Source organism: Chiloscyllium plagiosum, unplaced genomic scaffold, assembly GCF_037043375.1.
Source record: "Chiloscyllium plagiosum isolate Xiang-an unplaced genomic scaffold, Cpla_swu_hap1 HiC_scaffold_47, whole genome shotgun sequence".
Classification (NCBI taxonomy): Eukaryota; Metazoa; Chordata; class Chondrichthyes; order Orectolobiformes; family Hemiscylliidae; genus Chiloscyllium; species Chiloscyllium plagiosum.
Window position 1 is genome coordinate 29,256,658 of NW_028270185.1, and position 22,237 is coordinate 29,278,894.

The window sequence follows — 22,237 nt, forward strand, 5'->3', positions numbered from 1 at the left end:
GCAGAGTGATTAGAAATAACTAATGAGAACTGAAACAATTTAGGTTTTTGACTCTGTCATGTATGAGGAGAAAGAGACCATTAATCCTTTTGAAATTGCTACATAGAGACAGGAAGAGTCTGCGAGTAAAATCGCACAATTATTTATTGCAAATTAATATTTTGTATCAATGGTTGAAAGTAGAAGGTTTTCGGTGTGATATTTCTTTAACTTTTTACATCAGATTTTTTAATTGCATGTTTTGTTCACTTTCTTCCGACAGACGATGATGGAAAAGGAATTAGTCAATTGCTGAATAGTTACAGCGACAGGGAGTTAAACCTGATTACCCGATTCTACTGTGAGAGATTGGAGGATGCGATATTAGACTTGGTGGAGAGCATTGCCCTGACATTAACAGCAACTGGCTCATTGAGCAATGGAAATTACGCTGTAAGTTATATTATAGAATTTTTCCATTATTCTATTATTAATCAGTAAAATGATTGAAGTGGGCATGTAATTGAAGGAACCTTTGGAAATTTAAGGAAAAGTAACAAGGTTGTGCATCTCATTAATGATATGAAAAACAATAAAAGTAAGGGTCGGGGTACAAAAATAAAAATGCACCAGAAAATAGAAAATACTGAAACAATATTTTTTTCAAAGAAAAAACAATAATGAAAAGTTGTTTACTTGAAGGACCGATAACGAACTGAGAGCAAAATAGAAATTAGTGAGGTGGGACCCCATGGCTTAGTGGTTAGTGGATGAAATCATGTGATGATGAAAACCACATATCAGAGAATGTCAGGATACCAGATCAGTTTCAGCGAGATGGAAGAAATGCCATGATGAATATTTCACTGGGAAGAACAGCTTGTGTGTGCTCTGCAAGCAACAAGATCCTCGCAGAGAGCACAAATAAAAATACCATGGTGGGGAGGGATTGGTGTCAGCGGTTTTAAAGGAGACGCTGGAATACCCAGTGAGTTCAGTTTCCAAATCGGTTATGATGGAATTCTTCAGTTTATGTTGTATGCAGCTTTTGGTTTAAGCCCTAACACTTTGGTCATTATGTCATTCATTACTGAGAGAGCTAAGTTTGGCTCGACCTAGAAATAAGTGAAACATTGTCACAGGGCGGCACGGTGGTTCAGTGGTTAGCATTGCTGCCTCACAGCACCAAGGTCCCAGGTTCGATTCCAGCCTCAGGCAACTGTCTGTGTGGAGTTTGCACATTTCTCCCTGTGTCTGCGTTGGTTTCTTCCAGGTGCTCCAGTTTCCTCCCACAGTCCAAAGATGTGCAGGTCAGGTGAGTTGGCCATGTTAAATTGCCCATAGGTTAGGTGCGTTAGTCAGAGGGAAATGGGTCTGGGTAGGTTACACTTCGAAGGGCCTGTTTCCACACTGTAGGGAATCTAAAAAAAATAAGAAATATGTTGTCAAGTTTTAAACAGGTCACCTTATGAAGTTCAAGTTCAAGTACCAGTAAGGTGCCACTCATGTCACTGAGGCAGGTAATGTTGAGGGACTCTTGAAGAAGTGTCCTGTCCAGATCATTGAAAGTGAGGAACTTCACCCCTTGTGAAGTTTTCTTGACTTGGTAGTGTTCCATGTTATTCATGTCCGGTGAGTTTAGCTGAGAAATCTCTGGACACTGTTCTAATTACTTTTGCTAATCAATGTGCTCCATAGTGTGCTCTATCAAAGTCTGTTCCCATATTTGCCTCTTGTTAATTCTGGATGTTGAATATAAACAGTACATAAATTCTGGCCCACTGTCATAAATGTATTAAGTAAAATCTGTTGCTGTATGTTGCTGGAGAATTATTCAGCTTTTTTCGCTGACTAAGTTCCTTGAACTCACTGTGTCTACTTTTTAGATGAAGGTAATTGGTCTCTAGTCAAATCATAATATAGATTTTCCACGTGCTCATGTGTCAGATTGTAAAACGTACAAAACAAACTGGTAAATGTGACTTGAAATTAACACGCAGAGTTCATTCAAAATGGTTTCTTATAACTACAAAATATTTTTAAACAAAACAAAAACAAGTTACATGTAATGAATACAGTAAACAGTTTGCCATAGTGAATATCCCTGTCAGCTTGAAAATTTATCAATTCATATTGAAGGAAAGAGCCTAAGAGCCTTTCATGCTTGGATAGATGACATACTTTTATAAAAGTATATCATGCCAGCTATTCCACAGTAAAAAAAAAAGCGGCAAGTACTTCACACAGAGGGTGGTGGGTGTCTGGAGTGTGTTGCCAGCAGAGGTGGTAGAGGCAGGCACAGCAGATTTATTTAAGATGCATCTGGACAGATGCATGAGTAGATTAGATTAGATTATTTACTTACAGTGTGGAAACAGGCCCTTCGGCCTAACAAGTCCACACTGCCCCGCCGATGCGCAACCCACCCATACCCCTACATTTACCCCTTACCTAACACTACGGGCAATTTAGCATGGCCAATTCACCTGACCTGCACATCTTTTGACTGTGGGAGGAAACCGGAGCACCCAGAGGAAACCCACGCAGACACGGGGAGAACGTGCAAACTCCACACCGTCAGTCGCCTGAGGCGGGAATTGAACCCGGGTCTCTGGCGCTGTGAGGCAGCAGTGCTAACCGTTGTGCCACCGTGCCGCCCACATCTTGGTTAGAGATAGTCAGCATGGCTTTGTGAGGGCAGGTCTTGAGTAGGTGGGGAGCAGAGGGATACAGATGCTTAGGAATTGGGCGACAGGTTTAGACAGTACATTTGGATCGGCTTAGGCTTGGAGGGCCGAAGGGCCTGTTCCTGGACTGTAAATTCTCTTTGTTCTTTGTAAGCACACACGTTGAAAAGGCAACACCTCATGCAGTTGCAGTGATGTTAATGTTGTGTCTGTTGGTGAGCTGAAGGATATTTATGACTTCAATTATTGGAGTTTCATGATGTTATCAGAACTAGTTACTCAAATTGCCCCAAATACCATAAATGACCGTTGATATCCTTTCAATTCTTACTGTAATAAAATCCTGGCAATTACAAACTTTTCAATGTTTCCTACAAAATTTCTAATCTATTGTTTTGGATTTCCTTTTTGTTTCTTTGGATATAGCAGTGAAACTAGTCCACTTTTAATGTAGGAATTCATTGAAGGTGTTGTGGTTCTAGCATCAAAGGCAACGCACAACAAACTATTAAAGTGACAACATGGATCTCATGTTCGCATCATAGTTCAAGTGTTATGGATTCAAACAGGATTCCTGTTATGGATTCCTGAAGAAGGGCTTATGCCTGAAATGTCGATTCTCTTGTTCCCTGGATGCTGCCTGACCTGCTGCGCTGTTCCAGCAACACATTTTCAGCTCAGTTATGGATTCAAACCCAAACCCCAAAACTTCCACTTCCAATATTGTAGAGTCCGATTTTGTTTATCACATGACTTGTTAACTGCAAGTTTCATGTCATATCCAATAGATTCCTCTATTCCTGATGAAGGGCTTTTGCCCAAAACATCGATTTTCCTGCTTCTCGGATGCTGCCTGAACTGCTGTGCTTTTCCAGCACCACTCTAACCTAGAATCTGGTTTCCAGCATCTGCAGCCCTTGTTTTTGCCTACTACTAATGTCTCCCTCATAGTTCTTCTTCACAAGTGGAGGCAAGGTCTCATCAGTGTGCTGAGATGAATATTCTTCACCAATCGAACATCCTTAATGTAACAGCTTTTCACAATTACGACACTGCTGTTTATCATTTTCTCTCTTTCATTGAAATAAACCAGAAAGAAACAAGAAAAAGAAGAAATAGAAAGGAAAACATTGTTCTTCCTTTGTTTCTTTCTTTCCCATCTTTTTCCCTCATTTCCTCCATCAATTCATTCTTCCATTCCGTTCCTTCATCTATTGTTTCCCTTTTCCCTTTCTATTTTACCTGTTCTTCTCTTTTATTCCAGTATATCCGTAATCTGTCAGAGCATCAACAGAGAAAGGAAGCAACAAAACATCTTCTGAACACAGTGACCAAAACCAATGGCTGCAGAGAACGAATATTTTGGGAAACATTGGTGAAAATGCAAGAATCAAAGCCAAAACTGAAACTCATTCTGAAAGAAATTCAGAGCAGAGGTATTGTACAGTCCAAGTATTTCTAGCAATCAAACATGGTTGCCTCTTTAATGGGTGAGGCTGCCACACACTACTAATGAAATGAAACATCTTTCCCAGGTTTTGACTTGCTTTATAATGCACGCATCGGAGAGATGGAAGGAGAGCTATCAGATCACCTCAAAGGTAAGTCAAAATAAAAGTAATCGTTAATCATAAAAACGTACCGCATTAATTAAGTTCTAACATTTTATTTGTGTCTCACATTTCATCACTGAAAGGAAACAAACCCTCCAAATTATTACCATGAACTGTTTCTATAAAATGCAATCCAAGTTACAACACGAAGCAAATGAACTGGAACTTGGGCATGGTCAGTGTTCCATCTGCCACAGATTATATGCCACATGTGTGATATTGAGCTTTGTTGGAAATTGCTGAATGCTCATTTTGATTTTCCCAGCTGCTCTGGAGCAGACTGAGCCCAACCTTCCAGTTTTAGATGCTGAACCACAAAGTCACATTCAGTTTTGCAAGTCAGTTGGTTTCAAATTCTTCCCTGGTACTTTGTCAGGCCATTATTTCTTTTCCCTTCAGTCACATCAGGGTCTGAAAAGAAGTCTTGCTTTTACTGTCAATACAAGGCCTTCGGGTGGCTTTATGAAAATGTAAACCTCAATATCACCAGAGTCTCGGAGTCTACAAAGTCTGTATTGGGCTGGAGTCACATAGAGCTCCAGACCCAGTTAAAGCTTAAATCAAATACATGACAGACTGAGTAAAGATGATGTCATTTATAGGATCACAATTGGTTCTAGACTAGTTACTGATGAAGTCAGATCTGATGAATACAGAAGTTAGAGTGTGGTCCCATAGTGTGGATAGACTGAACTGATATGTATGTACTGGTTGAAGAAGGTCTTGATTCATATGTCGGCTCCACCCTGGGCAATGACTTGAAACGCACATTGACCTAAAGAAGGTGAGGATATGGGTCACGTATAGAAACAGAATCTTTAAACATCCAAGTGTCATATTTCTACCGACTGCATATGTACTAGAGTTCAACATGTATCAGATTGCACACATGTTGTTTGGACATTGAATGAAGGCACAAATAGGGCTACAATGATATTAGCTTGACCTAATTGATCAACCAGGACTAGATAAGGAATTGTTTTTCAATAAGTCACATATCCCAGAAACACATTTCTACACACAGTGCTGAAACATTGGATTTGTGAAGAGCCCATATTTGCTGAAATCTTACTGACGTAGAGTGGCTGTGTCAAAGACTGTACTCAATTGTCTGGCCAGGCAATTAGTTGACTTGGAAACATATTTAGGCTCATATCGAGATAAGATTTGCTTCATCTATGTCTCGGACTTGTTAAAACATGAAATCAAATATGGGGTCAAGCTGGGTATAGGTAGATTCACATGAAGATTCAGAATAGACAGGGAGTCCATTCACATACAATCCTAGACTGTACAATGAGAGGCTTCAGCTTTCACACTGAAATGGCCAATGAGTTGATAAAATTGGTGGAAGATCCCAATGTGATCCTTATACATCGACAGTGTTATTTTATAATTATGGTTCACATAGCACATTTAATTGTATCACTGGTTTGTCATCCTGTTCCCAACATTAAGCATTGAAAAAGTGAGTGTTATGCACAGTCCCTATTCAGCCAGTAGGCCATACGTTTACATTAGGTATAAATTGTCTGAGATTGAAGCAGACATCAATCTTATAAACACTCTGATACTATCTCCACTGGGGACAACAGACAAAACAAAAATGAATACAGTAAATAATTATAAGTGAACAATGTGATAATGTTTGGCTTCTCAGATGTTCCAATGTTAAATTCTCCTCAAATGGAGATGGAGATGACGATAGAGTGGAGGGGCTTGTCTGTTATAATGTAAAATCTACTATAATCCATCTGATTCTCCCTGATTTATATTTAATTCAGTATTTATTCGGTAAGATTAATTTCTAGCACGGTGTAGTAAAATTTGGATTCGACTCACATATATTTTGTATTGCTACCCAACTCAAACTCCTCCTTGCTTCTCGTTAATTGTTTTAATGTAGTTAATTAACAAATAAGAACAATGCCAACATAATTTTGATCATTGTCATGAAAGGTATACAAGATCAACACAAGCAACACCTCTTCCACCAAACCGAACATGTGGTCAAACACACCATCAAAGGAGACAGCAAAATAACGACCATTTCCCTCACTGATCGATATACAGAGCTTATCATTATTTCCACTCTGCGTGAACGGAGACTAGTGGAACATGAGCTCCTTTCCAGAGGCAGGGAACATGAAGAATGGCAGTGGAAGTACGTCACCAGCGAACTTGAAAAAATCCGGATTGATCAATTATTCAGGAGCAGTTTTGGCCACTCCAGCCTGTCTGGCACCATGGTGGTTAGCGGAGTGGCTGGCATTGGTAAGACAACAATGGTGCAGAGGATGGTCCATGAATGGGCAGCAGGAAACATCTATCCTCAGTTCCAATTTGTTCTACATTTCACATTTCGAAATCTTAATGCCATCAACAGAGCCGTTTCTCTGACTGAGATGGTATTGGATCAGTACCCTTATTTAGAAAAGATAATTGAAGATATCTGGATGAAACCTGAATATCTTCTCTTGGTTTTTGATGGATTAGATAAGTACAAACACCAGATTGATTTCACTGGCCGCGTGGCTGGTGATGTCTCTGCGAATCACTGTGTTGCGCCTGACTGCAGATGTGAAGTTTTTGAAATGGTGTACTCCCTGGTACAGCAACAGCTGCTCAGAGGTTGTTCTGTGCTGGTTACCAGCCGGCCAACTGCCCTTGACTCATTGGAAAAGGCCAATGTCAACCTTTGGGCTGAGATCCTGGGCTTTCTTGCTGATGAAAGGAAAGAATTTTTCAGAAAGTTTTTTGGCAGTGAGCAACTCGCTACCAATGTCTTCAAACACGTCGAGGAGAATGAGATCCTGTACACCATGTGCTACAACCCTTCATATTGCTGGATCATTTGCTCAACCTTAGGCCCGCTCTTTACACAGCTGAAGTGCAAGCAACCTCTTCCCAAAACCATCACTCAACTTTTCTCCATCTACCTTTCCAATCTCTTGGACAACCACAAGCGAGATGTTGAGGACCAGCGGATGGTTTTACAGCGACTCGGGGAGTTGGCTTACCAGGGAGTTTTGAAAAGGAGAATTGTTTTTAATGAGAATCACTTCATTCAGCATCAGCTGGAGTCCAGCAAATTCATTTCAGGATTCATGATGGAGATCTTGGAAAGGGATGACACAGCTAAAAACATTGTGTACACATTTCTTCACCTTACCATCCAGGAATTCTTGGCCGCCCTGGCTCAGTATTTGAGTCCAAAGCATCAGAACGTGGTGGAAATGCTTCACTGTGCTTTTAAGGAGGATGATGGTCGGTTTGAGATTTTTATTCGATTTTTAGTTGGTCTTTCAACACCCACTTCATCTCGAAATCTGGAACCATTCCTGGGTCCGCTGTCTCATCACACGACCAGTCAGGTGATAGACTGGCTTCAGGCCAATGTTCAGGCAGAAATCAAACACATGGACAGAGTCAGTGGAAAGAGGAAACTGCTGAACACATTCCATTATTTGTCGGAGTCTCAGAATAGAGCTTTAGTTCAGAAGACCATTGGATCTGTGGAGCGTTTGAACTTTGGGGACTCCAGTCCAAAGAATGCACTGAGATTAAACCCAATGGACTGTTTTGTAATGTCTCATGTTGTACAACTTTGTGAATCAGTGATGGAGTTGAATTTGGAGAAATGTTATATTCAGGAGGAGGGGATCAAACGATTGGCCCCTGCAATCCACAAGTGCAAAGTTCTAAGGTATGTATTGATCCGGGTGAAATTAGATAACATGTCTGCAATGACCCATTGATTTTCTCTTGTAAATTCCACCTGATATGAATTTCATAGGATCATAGAATCTCTACAGAGCAGAAAACAGTCATTTGGACCATCTAGTCTGCATCAACCCTCTGAAGTGCATCCCATCCAGACCCCTCCCCTATCCCTGCATTTTCCAAGGGACATGAAAGGCTACAGAAAAGATTTAGAAGGATATTGCCAGGGTTGGAGCGTTTGACCTATAGGGAGAGGCTGAATGGACTGGGACTGTTTTCCCTGGAGCATTGAAGGCTGAGGGTGACCTTATATAGAGAGTTTATAAAGTCATGAGGAACATGTTTAGGGTAAATAGGCAAGGTCTTTTCCTTGGGATCTGGGAGTGAGAGGGGAAAGATTTAAAAGGTACTTAAGGGGCAACTTCTTCACACAAAGGATGGTGTGGGTATGGAATGAGCTGCCTGAGGAAGTGGTGGAGGCTGGTGCAATTACAACATTTAAAAGGCATCTGGATGGATATATGAATAGGAATCATTTAGAGGGATATGGGCCAAATGCTGGCAAATTTGATTAGATTTATAAGGATATCTGGTCGGCATGGACGAGTTGGACCAAAGAGTCTGTTTCCTTGTTGTACATCTCTATGACTCCAAAACCCATCTAGTCTGCACATCCCTGGAAACTATGGGCAATTTAGCACGATCAGTCCATCTAACCTGCACATAGTTGACTGTGGGAGGAAACCGGAGTACCCAGAGGCAACCCCCGCAGACACTGGGCGAATGTGCAAACTCCACACAAACAGTCACCCAGGGGTGGAATCAAACCCAGATCCCTGGTGCTGTGAGGAAACAGTGCTAACTGTTGAGCCACTTGTTACTATTGTAGCTGAATCACAATTACTATTCATTTTTTTTTCTGAGAATCAAGGAGTTTTCCATGCTTTTTATTTATTTTTAACGCTACTACCGCATTGACCTTGATACTGAGTGCTCTAACTATAACAAAAAAAAAGCACCAGACTAACTTGATTGGTCTTACACTGTGAGACATTCAAAGCCACAAGGAGTCTGGCAGAGTCTTTAACTAGTGCTATGACAAGGAAACAAAGAACCGAGCCAAATCATGAACCTCTGTGTTCACAACAGAGTAAAATTAAAACCTACAAAGATTTTAACCTCAACAATTCCTAACCAGACTTTATAACCAATCACAGACTCTGTTGATAATGAAACGGTTGGTTAATAACTGAAACAACTAAAAAAAAAGCAATTTATTACCAATATAGGAACTTTAGCAGAGCAAACTTAAACAACAAAGTTTGAAACCAATAACCTTGTTTTCAGGGCAATTCACACAAAAGACAGACAGACAGACAGACAAATAAACACAGTGAAGGGATAATTAAAATAAAGTAACAAAACTGGCCAGATTAAGTGGTTTTCATATCTTACTCTCAATGTATATTTGATGGTTTCTTTGTTAATTTTCTGAAGATATCGATCTGTGCCACCTTTGAATTCACTCTGAGGACTGAAATTCTGAAATAAAGTGGAAGGTTAGGCAGGGAGCATTTAAATCTTCATGCTGTAACGTCAATAGCTAAGTTCATTCTCTCAAAAGCACAGTCCCAAACACCAAATTAAACCGTGATCTATGGCCTATGTTTGACCATCTCGTTCTCTCCCAGAAACAAATGGAAATTGCTGTTCTGAGGAAAGCTCATTGGACCGAAATATATCTATCCATAGATGCTGCCAGACCTGCTGCGCTTTTCCCTCAATTTTTGTTTTTGTTTCCTATGTCCAGTATCCACAGTTCTTTCAATTTTATGTTCTATCCCAGGCTTGTACACAACAATTCCCAGGTACTGGCCTGATCAATTCCCAAACATTTCTTATCTGGTTCAATGTGCTGCTCTCCCACTGTGCTGAAACATCTACAGGATCCTATTGATCAAGAGCTAACCTGCCATTAACTGTGAGGCCCCACCTCGTGAACAAACAGCAGCTTGTTTGTTTTGTTGAAACACAAGTTGCTGTTCACAATCCAAAGATCATCTCCAGCTCATTGCAGTTCACAGCTACAAATCAAAATTGATAAAATAATAAATTAAACGAAAAGTTGGCGAAGGTTTGAACAATAATCCTAAGAGGCCCTCAATTAAATGAACAGACCTGGTGTGTGACTGAACACAGTTCACTGACAGAGAATAGCAATGGAGATCAGGTGGCAAATCAAACTGTTGAACCCAACCTCTGTCACCAATTGTGTGCCATTGCAGAGATGAATATCATCCTTTGTAGTTTACATTTACAAACCAAAGCTAATCTGATATTGTATTTGACCCAACCATTCACTAGATAAATAGTAAGTGAATGCTGTACCTAGTTCAATGCAGAATACGTTGCTAACACAGCAAGGCTGCCATTCATGTATCTGAAACTGTTCCGGGTGAGGTCAGGGTGGGTTTGAAATAGAGGTTCAACAGTCTGTAATTTACAGGAGGCATGATTTGCCCTTTGTGGTCATACAACATTCATCATTCACCTCAGCAGCAGGGAGATTGGGCAGCTCATCACCACATATTTTACATGACTGTTGGGATAAACTATTATCCATTCTGCTTGGAACTGAAAACATGGCATGTGATTGTTAAATACATCAGAGAAGCAGGAATTTATTGATTGATTGATGTCTATAAGTCTTTTTCTTTGTTGTGTTATCCAAGCAGGGCAATAATGCCTCACAATTAACCATTGCTTTTACTCTTTGCTGGATGACATATGGATGAGTTCAATGGAATATAATTGCATAAATGTTTAAAAAAAAAATGGTTATAAGACAATCAATTTTCTGTCTTGCGTTCAACTTGTCATAGAGTCAAATAACATGGAAACAGACCCTTTGGTCCAACCAGTCCATGCTGAACGTAATCCCAACTAAACTAGTCCCACCTGCCTGTTCCAGGCCCATATTCCTCCGAACCTTTCCTTCTCATGTATTTATCGAAATATCTTTGAGAGTCGTAGAGATGTACAGCATGGAAACAAACCCTTCGATCCAACCTGTCCACGCCGACCAGATATCCCAACCCAACCTAGTCCCACCTGCCAGCACCCAGCCCATATCTCTCCAAACCCTTCCTATTCATATACCCTCTGAGTTTAAAACAATTTCTTCTTGTGACTTTTTTAACTCTGTCTTCTCTCACCTTAAAAATGTGCCCCTAGTCTTGAAATCCCCCATCCTCGGGAAAAGACACCTACCATTAAGCCTTTTTATACCGCTGATGATTTTATAACCCTCTGAGGTCACCTCTCAAGCTCTTATGCTCCAGTGGAAAAAAATACCAGTCTATCCAGCCTCTCCTTATAACTCAAACCTTCCATATCAAAGCTTCCTGGTAAACCTTTTCTGAACCTTCTCCACCTTAACAATATTCTTCTTTTACCTAAGTGATTATAACTGGACACAGAATTCCAGAAGAGGCCTCACCAAAGCAAACTTCAAGGAATTATGTACCTGAATCCTTAGCTCCCTGTGTTGTACAACACTGTCCAAAGCCCTCCCATTAACTGATTAACCTCTCCCCAAGTTTGTTGTATCAAAATGCATTTATCTAGATTGAACTCCATCTGCCATTTCTCAACCCATTGACCCATTTTGTCAAAATCCCTTAGAAAATCCTCTTCTTTACTATGCCACCAATTTTGATATCATTTGCAAACTTACTAACCATGCCTTCATCCAAATCGTTTCTATAAGTGACAAACAAAAGACAACCCAGAACCGATCCCCATGGAACATCAGTGGTGACAGGCCTCCAAGTCTGAAAAACAACCCTCCACTTTGTCCCCTGCTGTTAAGCCAATTTTGTATCCAATTGGCAAGCTCTCCCTGAATCCCATGTGTCCAGTTTTGGGTTAAAATATATATTCTATTTCCAGGTCATAAAATGGGTAGTACATAATAAGGCCATCTGGCCAATTATGTCTGCACTGGCTCCTTAAATGGCCTACACACTTCATCCTATTCCCCTCCTCTTCCCTCAAAGCTATCACATGTTTTCTCTTCAGGTATATATCAAATTCCTCTTTTCAGAGTTGTACTGGGTTGTACTGTCAATAGCCTTTCAGTCAGTGAACGAGTAACAGCAATTTACTGAGTAAAATATATGATAAGAACTGTACACCTCTCATTTTTCACCATTCAAGCAATTAATCTACTGTTTGAAATATGTGTTCACTGGTCACCAACTAATTCAGTGAGAATAGTTATGCAAGATTTCAATCTGTTTTCTAATACTGCACAACACTGTTCTATCTACCCATGCCTCAGTGTGTCAATGAGAAACAATTGGATGGAGTTTCTGTAAGGTGAAGTTTATGTTATGTTAATCGGAGAGATTTCCCACTCCTTGATTGTTTTTTTTCTTGGCTGTTAGGCTGAATGACAATAACATTGGAGATACAGGAGTCAACATTTTGTCTGCATCATTGGCGCATTCGGAATGCAAAACAAAACGATTGGAGTAGGTAATCTTCCCAACATTAACCCCAAATTTTATGTGCAATGATTTGTGGCAAGTCGGGAATTTGCTGTATCTTTGGCATGACCACTGTTGAATATATAGGGGAAGGTGAGGACTGCAGATGCTGGAGATTAGAGTCAAGAATGTGGTGCTGGAAAAGTACAGCCAGTCAGGCAGCATCCGAAGAGCAGGAGAAGCGATGCTTTGAACATAAACCCTTCATTAGGACTCCTGATGAAGGGTTTATGTTCGAAATGTTGATTTTCCTGCTCCTTGGATGCTGCCTGACCGGCTATGCTTTTCCAGCACCACATTCTTCGATCTTGCTAGACTGCATCTGGAGTATTCTGTTCTGTTCTGCACAACAAGTATATATTAGACTGCAATCAAATTTCAACAGGAAGATATTAGGGAGAAATTGAATCAGAATCTTTTTGTGGAAATTATGGTCACATGGTAACCAATGGAGCTGTTTAAAATGCTGAATGATGGGACAGGATCGTTAGCTAAAAGATCAAGGAAAGAGCATTATTTTAAAGTTACAGTTAAGCCATTCATTCAGGAGCCAGTTCAAACCACACTTCTTCCAACTAGAGAAGCACAATTTTCAGATTCTCAACAAAAAGTGTTGTTAAGATTCAGAGACAAAAGTAAAAAAGTTAAGTTAATTTTTTTGTTCAATTAATACAATTTGGCCTAAGCTGATGTGTTTACATCCCACGTTGTTACAATGCTTGAGGAGAGATGCAGGGCATCGGAGAAAGGAAGAAATGACTCATGAAAAGGATTTCATGGATCTTGAACATAAGGTCTGAAGATAGATTGAAAACATTGGATCCGTCTCCATTAAGGAAAGGAAGCTGTGATGTAATTTGAATGAAGTATTAAAAATGATAATGACAGTGGAAAGAGTCGGTAATAATAAACTGTTCACTGCCATGAAATGATCAAGTATATCAGCACAAAAATTCAAGAAATTGTCAAAAGAAGCAAGAACAATGTGAGATAATTTTTTCTGCACAGTGACTGGTTAAGGTTGGAATGTTGTGCCTGACTGACATCATGGCAGAGGCCGGTTCAACTGAAGTGTTCAAAAAGGAATTAAACTTTGGTCTGGAAAGGCCCAGTGCACAGGGATACGGGATACAGAGTGGCAGGAAGTGAATTGCTCATTCGGAGCCTCGAATCACCTCCTCCTGCACTGTACCCTGTTTGATTCTGTGAGGCTGTAGGAACGCATATTCTTTTCAAAATTAAGAGTAAGGTCTTTCAGTTAAGGAATAATAGTGTTAAAGACTAAAAGCATTAAAGTTAATTGATTATTAGTTCGTCATTACTGAGTCAAATAAAATGAAAAGGAGGCTGATGGTTCAAAAGCTTTCTCACTTTGTTATGCTGATCCAATTATTGCTCTTCCTTCTCAGTGGAATTTCTTTTATCTTTTCGAGCTGTATTGAAAACTGATTTGTAATTATCAATCTTTAGTTTGCAGGATAACAATCTGACATTTGCTTGCATTGAAGACCTGAGGATGGCATTTAGTCAGAGCGAATCATTGTCAATGCTATACCTGGATGGAAATAAATTCACAGATGATTGCATTCCGAAAATGAGAAACTTCATCATCAACTGCAAGAATTTGGAGCTGATTCAGTGAGTGCATATGTTAAAACATTAAACATTTCCATTGTATTGTAAACAATAATTTCCTTAAGTCATGTCCACAGCAAGTTCTTCAGGGGTGCTTAACATATTAATTCACCGGAACATAGAAAATCAGAGCAGCAGCAGGCCATTCAGCCCATAGACCCTGATCTATCATTATATATACCATGGATGATTATCCAACTTTGAACCCTGTTCCTGTTTTCTCCCTGATATCCTTGACCCCTTTAACCCTTAAGAACTTTATCTGCCTGGCGTTATAGAGATGTTCAGCACGGAAACAGGTTATTTTGTCTAACTGTCCATGTCGAACAGACCCCAAATTAATCTAGTTCAGATGGAGTTTAATTTAGATAAATGTGAGGTGCTACATTTTGGAAAAGCAAATCAGGGCATGACTTATACACTTAATGGGAAGGTCCTGGGGACTGTGCTGAACAAAGAGACCTTGAAGTGCAGGTTCATAGTTCCTTGCAAGTGGAGTCACAGGTAGATAGGATAGTGAAGGCATTTGGTATGCTTTCCTTTATTGGTCAGAGGACCGAGTCTAGGAGTTGGGAGGTCATGTTGAAGCTGTACATGACATTGGTTAGGCCACTTTTGGAATATTCTGTGCAATTCTGGTCTCTCTCCTAGAGGAAGGATGTTGTGAAACTTGGAAGGGTTCAGAAAAGATTTACAAAGTTATTGTCAGTGTTGGAGGCTTTGAGCTGTACGGAGAGGCTGAATAAACTCTGTTTTCTCTGGAGCGTCGGAGGTTGAGGGGTGACCTTATAGAGGTTTATAAAATAATGAGTCCCATGGTTAGGGTAAATAGACAAGGTCTTTCTCTGGGATGGGGGAGTCCAGAACTAGAGGGCATAGGTTTAGGGTGAGAGGGGAAACATTGAAAAGGGACCTCAGGGGCAACCTCTTCATGCAAAGGGTGGTGCTTGTATGGAATGAGCTGCCAGAGAAATGGTGGAGGCTGGTACAATTATGACGTTTAAAAGGCATCTGGGTGGGTACAAGAATAGGAAGAAAATGGGACAAGCGCTGGCAAATGGAACTAGATTAGGTTAGGATGTGGAGCTGCCAGTGTTGGACTGGGGTATACAAAGTTAAAAATCACTCAACACCAGGTTATAGTCCAACAGGTTTAATTGGAAGCACGAGCTTTCGGAGCGCTGCTCCAGACAACCACCTGATGAAGGAGCAGTGCTCCAAAAGCTAGTTCTTCCAATTAAACCTGTTGGACTATAACCTGGTGTTGAATGATTTTTGGATTAGGTTCGGATATCTGGTCAGCATGGACGAGTTGGACCGAAGGATCTATTTCTGTGCTGTACATGTCTCTGACTTGTTATGGACCAGGCCAGACCCCCTCAAAACATTTCAAGAAAGTAGCCTAGACCCTAACTTTGCTCGTTGTTTTAAGAAGGTGTAAAGTGGATATTCCAGGAGAGGTGCCATTGGTCAAACCACTTCATTTTAAACAAAACCAAATTTATTTACAAGATTACCCAATGCAATAGAAGCAAAAGAGAACCGAATGCAGAATAACCTCACCTATCCAAAAACCAAACAGACTTTACCTGTTGTTCCCTATACTTGCAACAATCCCCATAAATACCTCGTGACGCAAAAGGTAGCATCAAACACATGGTCTTACAGGAGAGCGATGTCAGACAGAGAGGATCAGCACGAACCTGCTTCTTTCACGTAACTGTTTCTTGGATCAGCAGCCTCAAAACACTACCTGCCTGCTTTCAGTGAATAGCCAGACGTCCAAAAACCAAATCAAACCAGAGAAAAGCTGAGCTGGCGGAAGTGACCATTCCCCTTTCATTGCACAAATTCTTTTAAAAATAAAACTTTTTGCTGGAGGCAGTATCTGTAGCTATAATCAAACTGGCCCTAAAACCCTTCGAAACCCAAACCTTTTGGAACCTGTGTCTTTTACGATCTCTCTGGGGGGAAGAAAACCAAGTACAACAGAACCTTGTTAAAGGAGCAACATCATCACAGACTCTATTTGACAGCATTTGGCCCTAATCCCCCTCAACTCTTTGCATTCATAAACCCATCCAGATGCCTTTTATATGCTGTAATTGTACCAGCTTCCACCACTTCCTCTGGCAGCTCACTCCAATCTCATACCATCCCTCTGTGTGAAAAAGTTGCCCCTTAGGACCCTTTTAAATCTTGCCCCCTCAACTTAACCCTATGCCCCTAGTTTTGGTCTCCCCCAACCCTGGGGAAAACATCTTGTCTATTTGACCTACCCATGCCCCTCATTGTTTTGTAAACCTCAATAAGGTCACCCCTCAGCCTCCCACGCTTCAAGGGTAACAGCCCCAGCCTATTCAGCCTCTCCCTCTAGATCAAATCCTCCAACCACAGGAACATCCTTGTAAATCCTTTCTGAACCATTTCAACTTTCACAACATCCTTCCTATAGCAAGAAGCCCAGAGCTGCATGCAGCATTTCAAAAGTGGCCAGAGCAATGGCCTGCACAGCCACAACATGACGTACTAAAGCAAAGAAATACAGATAGTAGAAACCTGAAACAAAAGCCAAAATTGCTGAAGAAACTCAACAAGCCTGACAGCATCTGTGGAGAGAAAGTAAAGTTAATGTTTCGAGTCCAGTGATCCTTCTTCACAGCTGACTCTGTTTCTCTCTCTGTAAACCTGCTGAGTTTCACCAGAAATTTCTGTTCTTTTTGAGAACAATATTTAACTTTTTCTTTCCAACCATTCAGTGTTTTAGCCAACAAGCACTCTCTCTGACAGGGAATTTCACAGACTCACCTCAACCTGAGTGAAGAAATTTATCCTCATCTCAGCTCGAAATAGCCTACCCCAGATCCTTAGACATTGACCCTTTGTTCTGGACCTTGGGAACATCCTTCCTGTGTTTACCCTGACCTTTCCTGTTAGAATTTTGTAGGTTTCTAAAAGGTGCCCCATATTATTCTAACCTACAGTGAAAATAGTCCTAACTGATCCAGTCTCTCTTCATTCATCAGTCCTGCTATCCCACGAGTCAGTCTGGGAAACCTTTGTTGTATTCCTTCTATGCATGAATGTCCTTCCTTAGATAAGGGACAAAAACTATACACATGACTTCAGGTGTAGTCACACCAAGGCACTGCATATAGGCAACTAGACAGCCCTGCTCCTGTCGTTGAATCCTCTTCTCTCTTTTTTTTCTCTTTTTCTGTCTCTCTCTCTCTCTCTCTCTCTCTCTCTGCCTCTCTCACACCCGGACTCTCTTCGCCTCAGCATGCTACTCTCTAAGGGGTTGTGGGGGGGGAAGAGAGACTGTCCCACATCTCCTTCTGGAATTTGTCTTTGCAAAGGAAGTCTGGAGAAAGATGCAGTGGCCTTTGTCAAGGTTCATCCTGAGCAGCTCCATGACGCAAGACTCTGTGCTCTACAGTCTGTTCCCCGGGACGCATAACGAGACAAACATCAACTACTCCTGGAGGACCGTCACCTTGCTGAAAGACACTCTTTGCTCTGCCTTAAAGTTGTTGATTGTTAGTTCCCATCTGAATCTCACACACCGCTGTTCACCCTCCCTTTCCAGGAGTTAATCCAGCTGTTCTTTGACACTGAATACTCAGCAATCTCCTTCCCTGTTCTAGTGATTCAACTTCCAGAATTTTCCTCAGTCACTTCTCACTACCACCCTCTGGTGGATGCTCTTTCTCCTGCTGAGTCCCATGGCCTCCGCGATTCCCATCTCATTAAGTTGAAACAAGTTGTTGTTATCTCTTATTGGTTCCCTTTGCGCTAGTTTCAGGTCTAGTCTGGTTGACAATGTCCTCATGAATTAACGAATTTGGTCCCTTGTGTTGCTACTGAGAATCTGATGCTCCCCAGTCGGAATCTATTCTCCGTCCTTGCCATTTGAAGCACGTCTTTGAGGTGGTGTTCAAAGTACAATCAACATTTCAGTGTAAAGTGATGAAAAATCAGCAAAATAAAAATCCTTGCCCATATCTGTCTTGATACCAGTCGTTAGGAAGGAGTCATTACCGTGTTAATTACGTGTGTTGTAAACTTTAGTGCCAAAGTTGAAACCAGATATCCATCCCATTTTCATTCCATATTAATATCTGAAACATACATCTTTAACCACACATTGTATATCAGTCAGAACTATTTAATGTCTTCTGAAAATACCTCTGGGCCAGACCAGGTAAGATTCCCAGATTCCCTTTGGTGATGGACATGAGTGAAGCAGATGTGTATTTACAGCAATCACTGGTTAGGTTATGCAATGGTGACTATGAAACTAACTTTCAATTCCAAATGGATTAATTATTTGAGATAAAATTCAGCCAGTTGCTGGCATTTGTACTCTAGGTCACTGCATTACAAGTCCAATGCGATTTCCCCCAGTCCAACTACATACTCAATTTACATCATTCCCCAAATATCAACACCTTAGTTTCTTACAGCACTGTCTGTGTGTGCAGCAGCTCATTAGATTCTCTCTCCCCCACCACTTACACCCATTTGTTACTGTTTAGCTGCTCACAGTTTGATTTCAAAATGTGTGTTTCAATTGGAAAATTATGAATGATTCTGTCATTTTAACTTTATTAATTGGTTGGTTATTAATCATTAATTTCTTTCTTAGATTATGGAGGAATCAGTTCAGTTCAGATGGAAAGAAGCAGCTCCGATCACTGAGAGAATGCAGGGCTGGTGTCCGAGTATTTGTGTGATCAAAGGATCAAGAAATTACCAACTATTTGGACTTAATATTACTGAGAGGTGTATTTCTCTCACCTCCATCAAGTGAAACACATGAGATATTACATTGGCTCAAGAAAAAGAATTCCTGGAATTCTGAAATAGAATGGGAACGATGTGGAGTATTCAGTAGAAACTTTCAGTAGCAGCTGGTGTGTGTTGGTGTGTGGGTGATATTCACCGTCGAGCACAGGGAGATGGAGCTGTGACTGTGAAGCTTTTATAAAAGAGTCTGAGAGATCGCCATCATAGAAACAGGCCTTTCGGCCAGCGTGCCCATGCTGTCCAGTTTTCACCGTTAAACTAGTCCCTTTTGCCTGTGTTTGGTCCACATACCCCCATATCTAACCCATCCATACACCTGTCTAAATGTTTCTTAAATGATGAAATTGCACTCACTTCCACCACCTCTGGCAGCCCATTCCAGACACTCACCATCCTCAGTGTGAAGAAAACTGCCTCTCTATACCCTTTTGTATCTCTCCCCTCTCAACTTAAACATCTGCCCTAGAGTTTTAGACTCCCTTGGGGAAAAGCTGCTGGCTACCTACCTTATCTACGCCTCTCATGATTTTATAGTTCTGTATAAGGTCACCCCTGAATCTCCTACGCTCAAGGGAAAAATGTCCCATCCTATCTCATCTCTTCTTGTAGCTCAAACCTTCCAGTCCAGGTAACATCCTAGTAAATCCTTTTTGCCCTCTTTCTAGTTTAATAGTTACTTTCTATAGTAGAGCGACTAGAACTGCGTACAGTATTCCAAATGTGACCTCACTCATGTCATAGAGTCATAGAGATGTACAGCATGGAAACAGACCCTTCAGTCCAACCCGTCCATGCCGAGCAGATATCCCAACCCAATCTAGTCCCACCTGCCAGCACCCGGCCCATATCCCTCCAAACCCTTCCTATTCATATACCCATCCAAATGCCTCTTAAACGTTGCAATTGTACTATCCTCCACCACTTCCTCTGGCAGCTCATTCCATACATGTACCACCCTCTGCGTGAAATAGTTGCCCCTTAGGTCTCTTTTATATCTTTCCCCTCTCATCCTAAACCTATGCCCTCTAGTTCTGGACTTCCCGACCCCAGGGAAAAGACTTTGCCTATTTACCCTATCCATGCCCCTCATAATTTTGTAAACCTCTATAAGGTCACCCCTCAGCCTCCGACGCTCCAAGGAAAACAGCCCGAGCCAGTTCAGTCTCTCCCTATAGCTCAAATCCTCCAACCCAGGCAACATCCTTGTAAATCTTTTCTGAACCCTTTCAAGTTTCACAACATCTTTCCAATAGGAAGGAGACTAGAATTGCATGCAATATTCCAACAGTGGCCTAATCCTGCACAGCTGCAACATGACCTCCCAACTCCTATACTCAATACTCTGACCAATATAGGAAAGCATACCAAACGCCTTCTTCACTATCCTATCTACCTGCGACTCCACTTTCAAGGAGCTATGAACCTGCACTCCAAGGTCTCCTTGTTCAGCAACGCTCCCTGGGACCTTACCATTACGTATATAAGTCCTGCTAAGATTTGCTTTCCCAAAATATAGCACCTCGCATTTGTCTGAATTAAATTCCATCTGCCACTTCTCAGCCCATTAGCCCATCTGGTCCAGATCCTGTTGTAATCTGAGGTAACCCTCTTCACTGTCCACTGCACCTTCAATTTTGGTGTCATTTGCAAGCTTACTAACTGTACCTCTTATGCTCACATCCAAATCATTTATGTAAATGACAAAAAGCAGAGGATCCTTGTGGCACTCCAGTGGTCACAGGCCTCCAGTCTGAAAAACAACTCTCCTCCACCACTCTCTGTCTTCTACCTTTGAGCCAGTTCTGTATCCAAATGGCTAGTTCTTCCTGTATTCCATGAGATCTAACCTTGCTAATCAGTCTCCCATGGGGAACCTTGTCAAAGCCTTACTGAAGTCCATATAGATCACATCTACTGCTCTGTCCTCATCAATCCTCTTTGTTACTTCTTCAAAGAGCTCTTGTACACCTGCAACAAGGCATTCCAACTCCTGTACTCCATACTCTGCAATTTGTTCAATTTTACAATAAACCTGTTTGTTATTAATTATTTCTTATTACTACCTGTCTTCAGTTGTACATAAAGCTATACTCAATTTGTCATAAACATATGGTTGTTTGTGTAATAAACATATGTTCAAGTGTGTAATTATTCCTAGCGTTAGACTTTAGTGACAGTCTGTGTTAGATACTGGGTCAGAGATTGGTCAGTGCTGTAGCTGTTCCCCTGTGGGAATGATAGGGTCTGCATCAACAGTGTGTGTAAATACTGGGTCAGAGATTGATCAGCGCTGTAACTGTTCCCCTGTGGGAATGACAGGGTCTGCATCAACAGTGTGTGTAAAATCAGTCAGTATCAGGTCGTAGTTTGGAACCAGTGACCATCTGCACAACGTGTGCCTGTCCCACTCTCATCAAATACACTGGAGACCCCGACACTTGCAGAGATCCCGCTAACAAAACTCTGAAAGAAATCACATTTGTAAGGGAAGATTAATTAAGTAATCTCCCTCCCAGTCCCTAAAAGGCCATTTTTTGATGCTCCCACTGCATTCACCGTGATTTCACTTTGACCATCTCTGGTCCCTATCTCATGTCGGGTTGCAGGGTCGGGTCAACTTGTCAATGTCCAACGGCAATTTTGTCGATTTGTCTGTAAAATATTTGCCTCTAACACAGATCTCCACAAGGTTCCATTCAGTCTTAGAGTTCAACAAATGGTGCATCGTCCAATGGTAAAGACTGGAAAGGACCCAGCATCTCATTGTGCACCTGTGTGTTCAATTCAGGCTGCACTCAGCTAAATATTCAAATATCAGTCTCCCACACTGTTGACTATGTATTACTGTAGACAATACAAACGTGCACTCTGCTAACTGTCTACATGTCATTGTCACACACTGTAGACAGCAATCACTGTTGGAAGTTCACACTTTGCACACTAGAGTGTCCGTATATTAGTTATCAAATATTATAGATGTTGCATTACTATAGATATTGTATTACTGTAGACAGTACATACGTTGCACACTGTGGACTGTCCATACATCAGTTATCTCATACTGTAGACATTGTATTCCACGCCAGCACTGTAGCTGTACTGGCACACCTTTATTAGGCATGTGACAATTTTTAGAGACTGATGTTGTCAGGATGCACTACCTTTGCAGTATACAGTGCGACCAGTCAGGTGATGGCAGCTTAGTGGAACAGGGAGGGTTGAACCTAGACTAAGTGTGGGA

General features: G+C 41.2%; 1 protein-coding gene across 3 annotated transcripts; it reads left to right on the forward strand.

The window, feature by feature from the left end:
- Window positions 1-52: 52 nt before the first annotated feature.
- LOC148136038 (NACHT, LRR and PYD domains-containing protein 3-like) lies at window positions 53-19,271 on the forward strand. Of its 3 annotated transcripts, none has more exons than XM_087984160.1 (7): window positions 53-432; window positions 3,931-4,102; window positions 4,202-4,267; window positions 6,239-7,985; window positions 12,451-12,537; window positions 14,023-14,190; window positions 18,836-19,271. In XM_087984160.1, the coding sequence occupies exons 2-7, from the start codon at window positions 4,048-4,050 to the stop codon at window positions 18,921-18,923; spliced, it is 2,211 nt and encodes a 736-aa protein (XP_087840286.1). In that variant the 5' UTR covers window positions 53-432; window positions 3,931-4,047; the 3' UTR covers window positions 18,924-19,271. The 3 variants fall into 3 exon arrangements, with proteins under 3 accessions (XP_087840286.1, XP_087840287.1, XP_087840288.1); XM_087984161.1 differs by having other exon boundaries at window positions 6,248-7,985; XM_087984162.1 differs by lacking the exon at window positions 12,451-12,537.
- Window positions 19,272-22,237: the final 2,966 nt, after the last annotated feature.

What these genes read in the sequence shown, in the direction of transcription:
- LOC148136038 (XM_087984160.1), top strand. Translation starts at nt 4,048, where the DNA reads ATGCAAGAATCAAAGCCAAAACTGAAACTCATTCTGAAAGAAATTCAG. An exon ending in TGCAAAACAAAACGATTGGA is followed by an intron (nt 12,538 to 14,022) that starts GTAGGTAATCTT and finishes ATCAATCTTTAG; the next exon opens with TTTGCAGGATAACAATCTGA. An exon ending in AAGAATTTGGAGCTGATTCA is followed by an intron (nt 14,191 to 18,835) that starts GTGAGTGCATAT and finishes TTTCTTTCTTAG; the next exon opens with ATTATGGAGGAATCAGTTCA.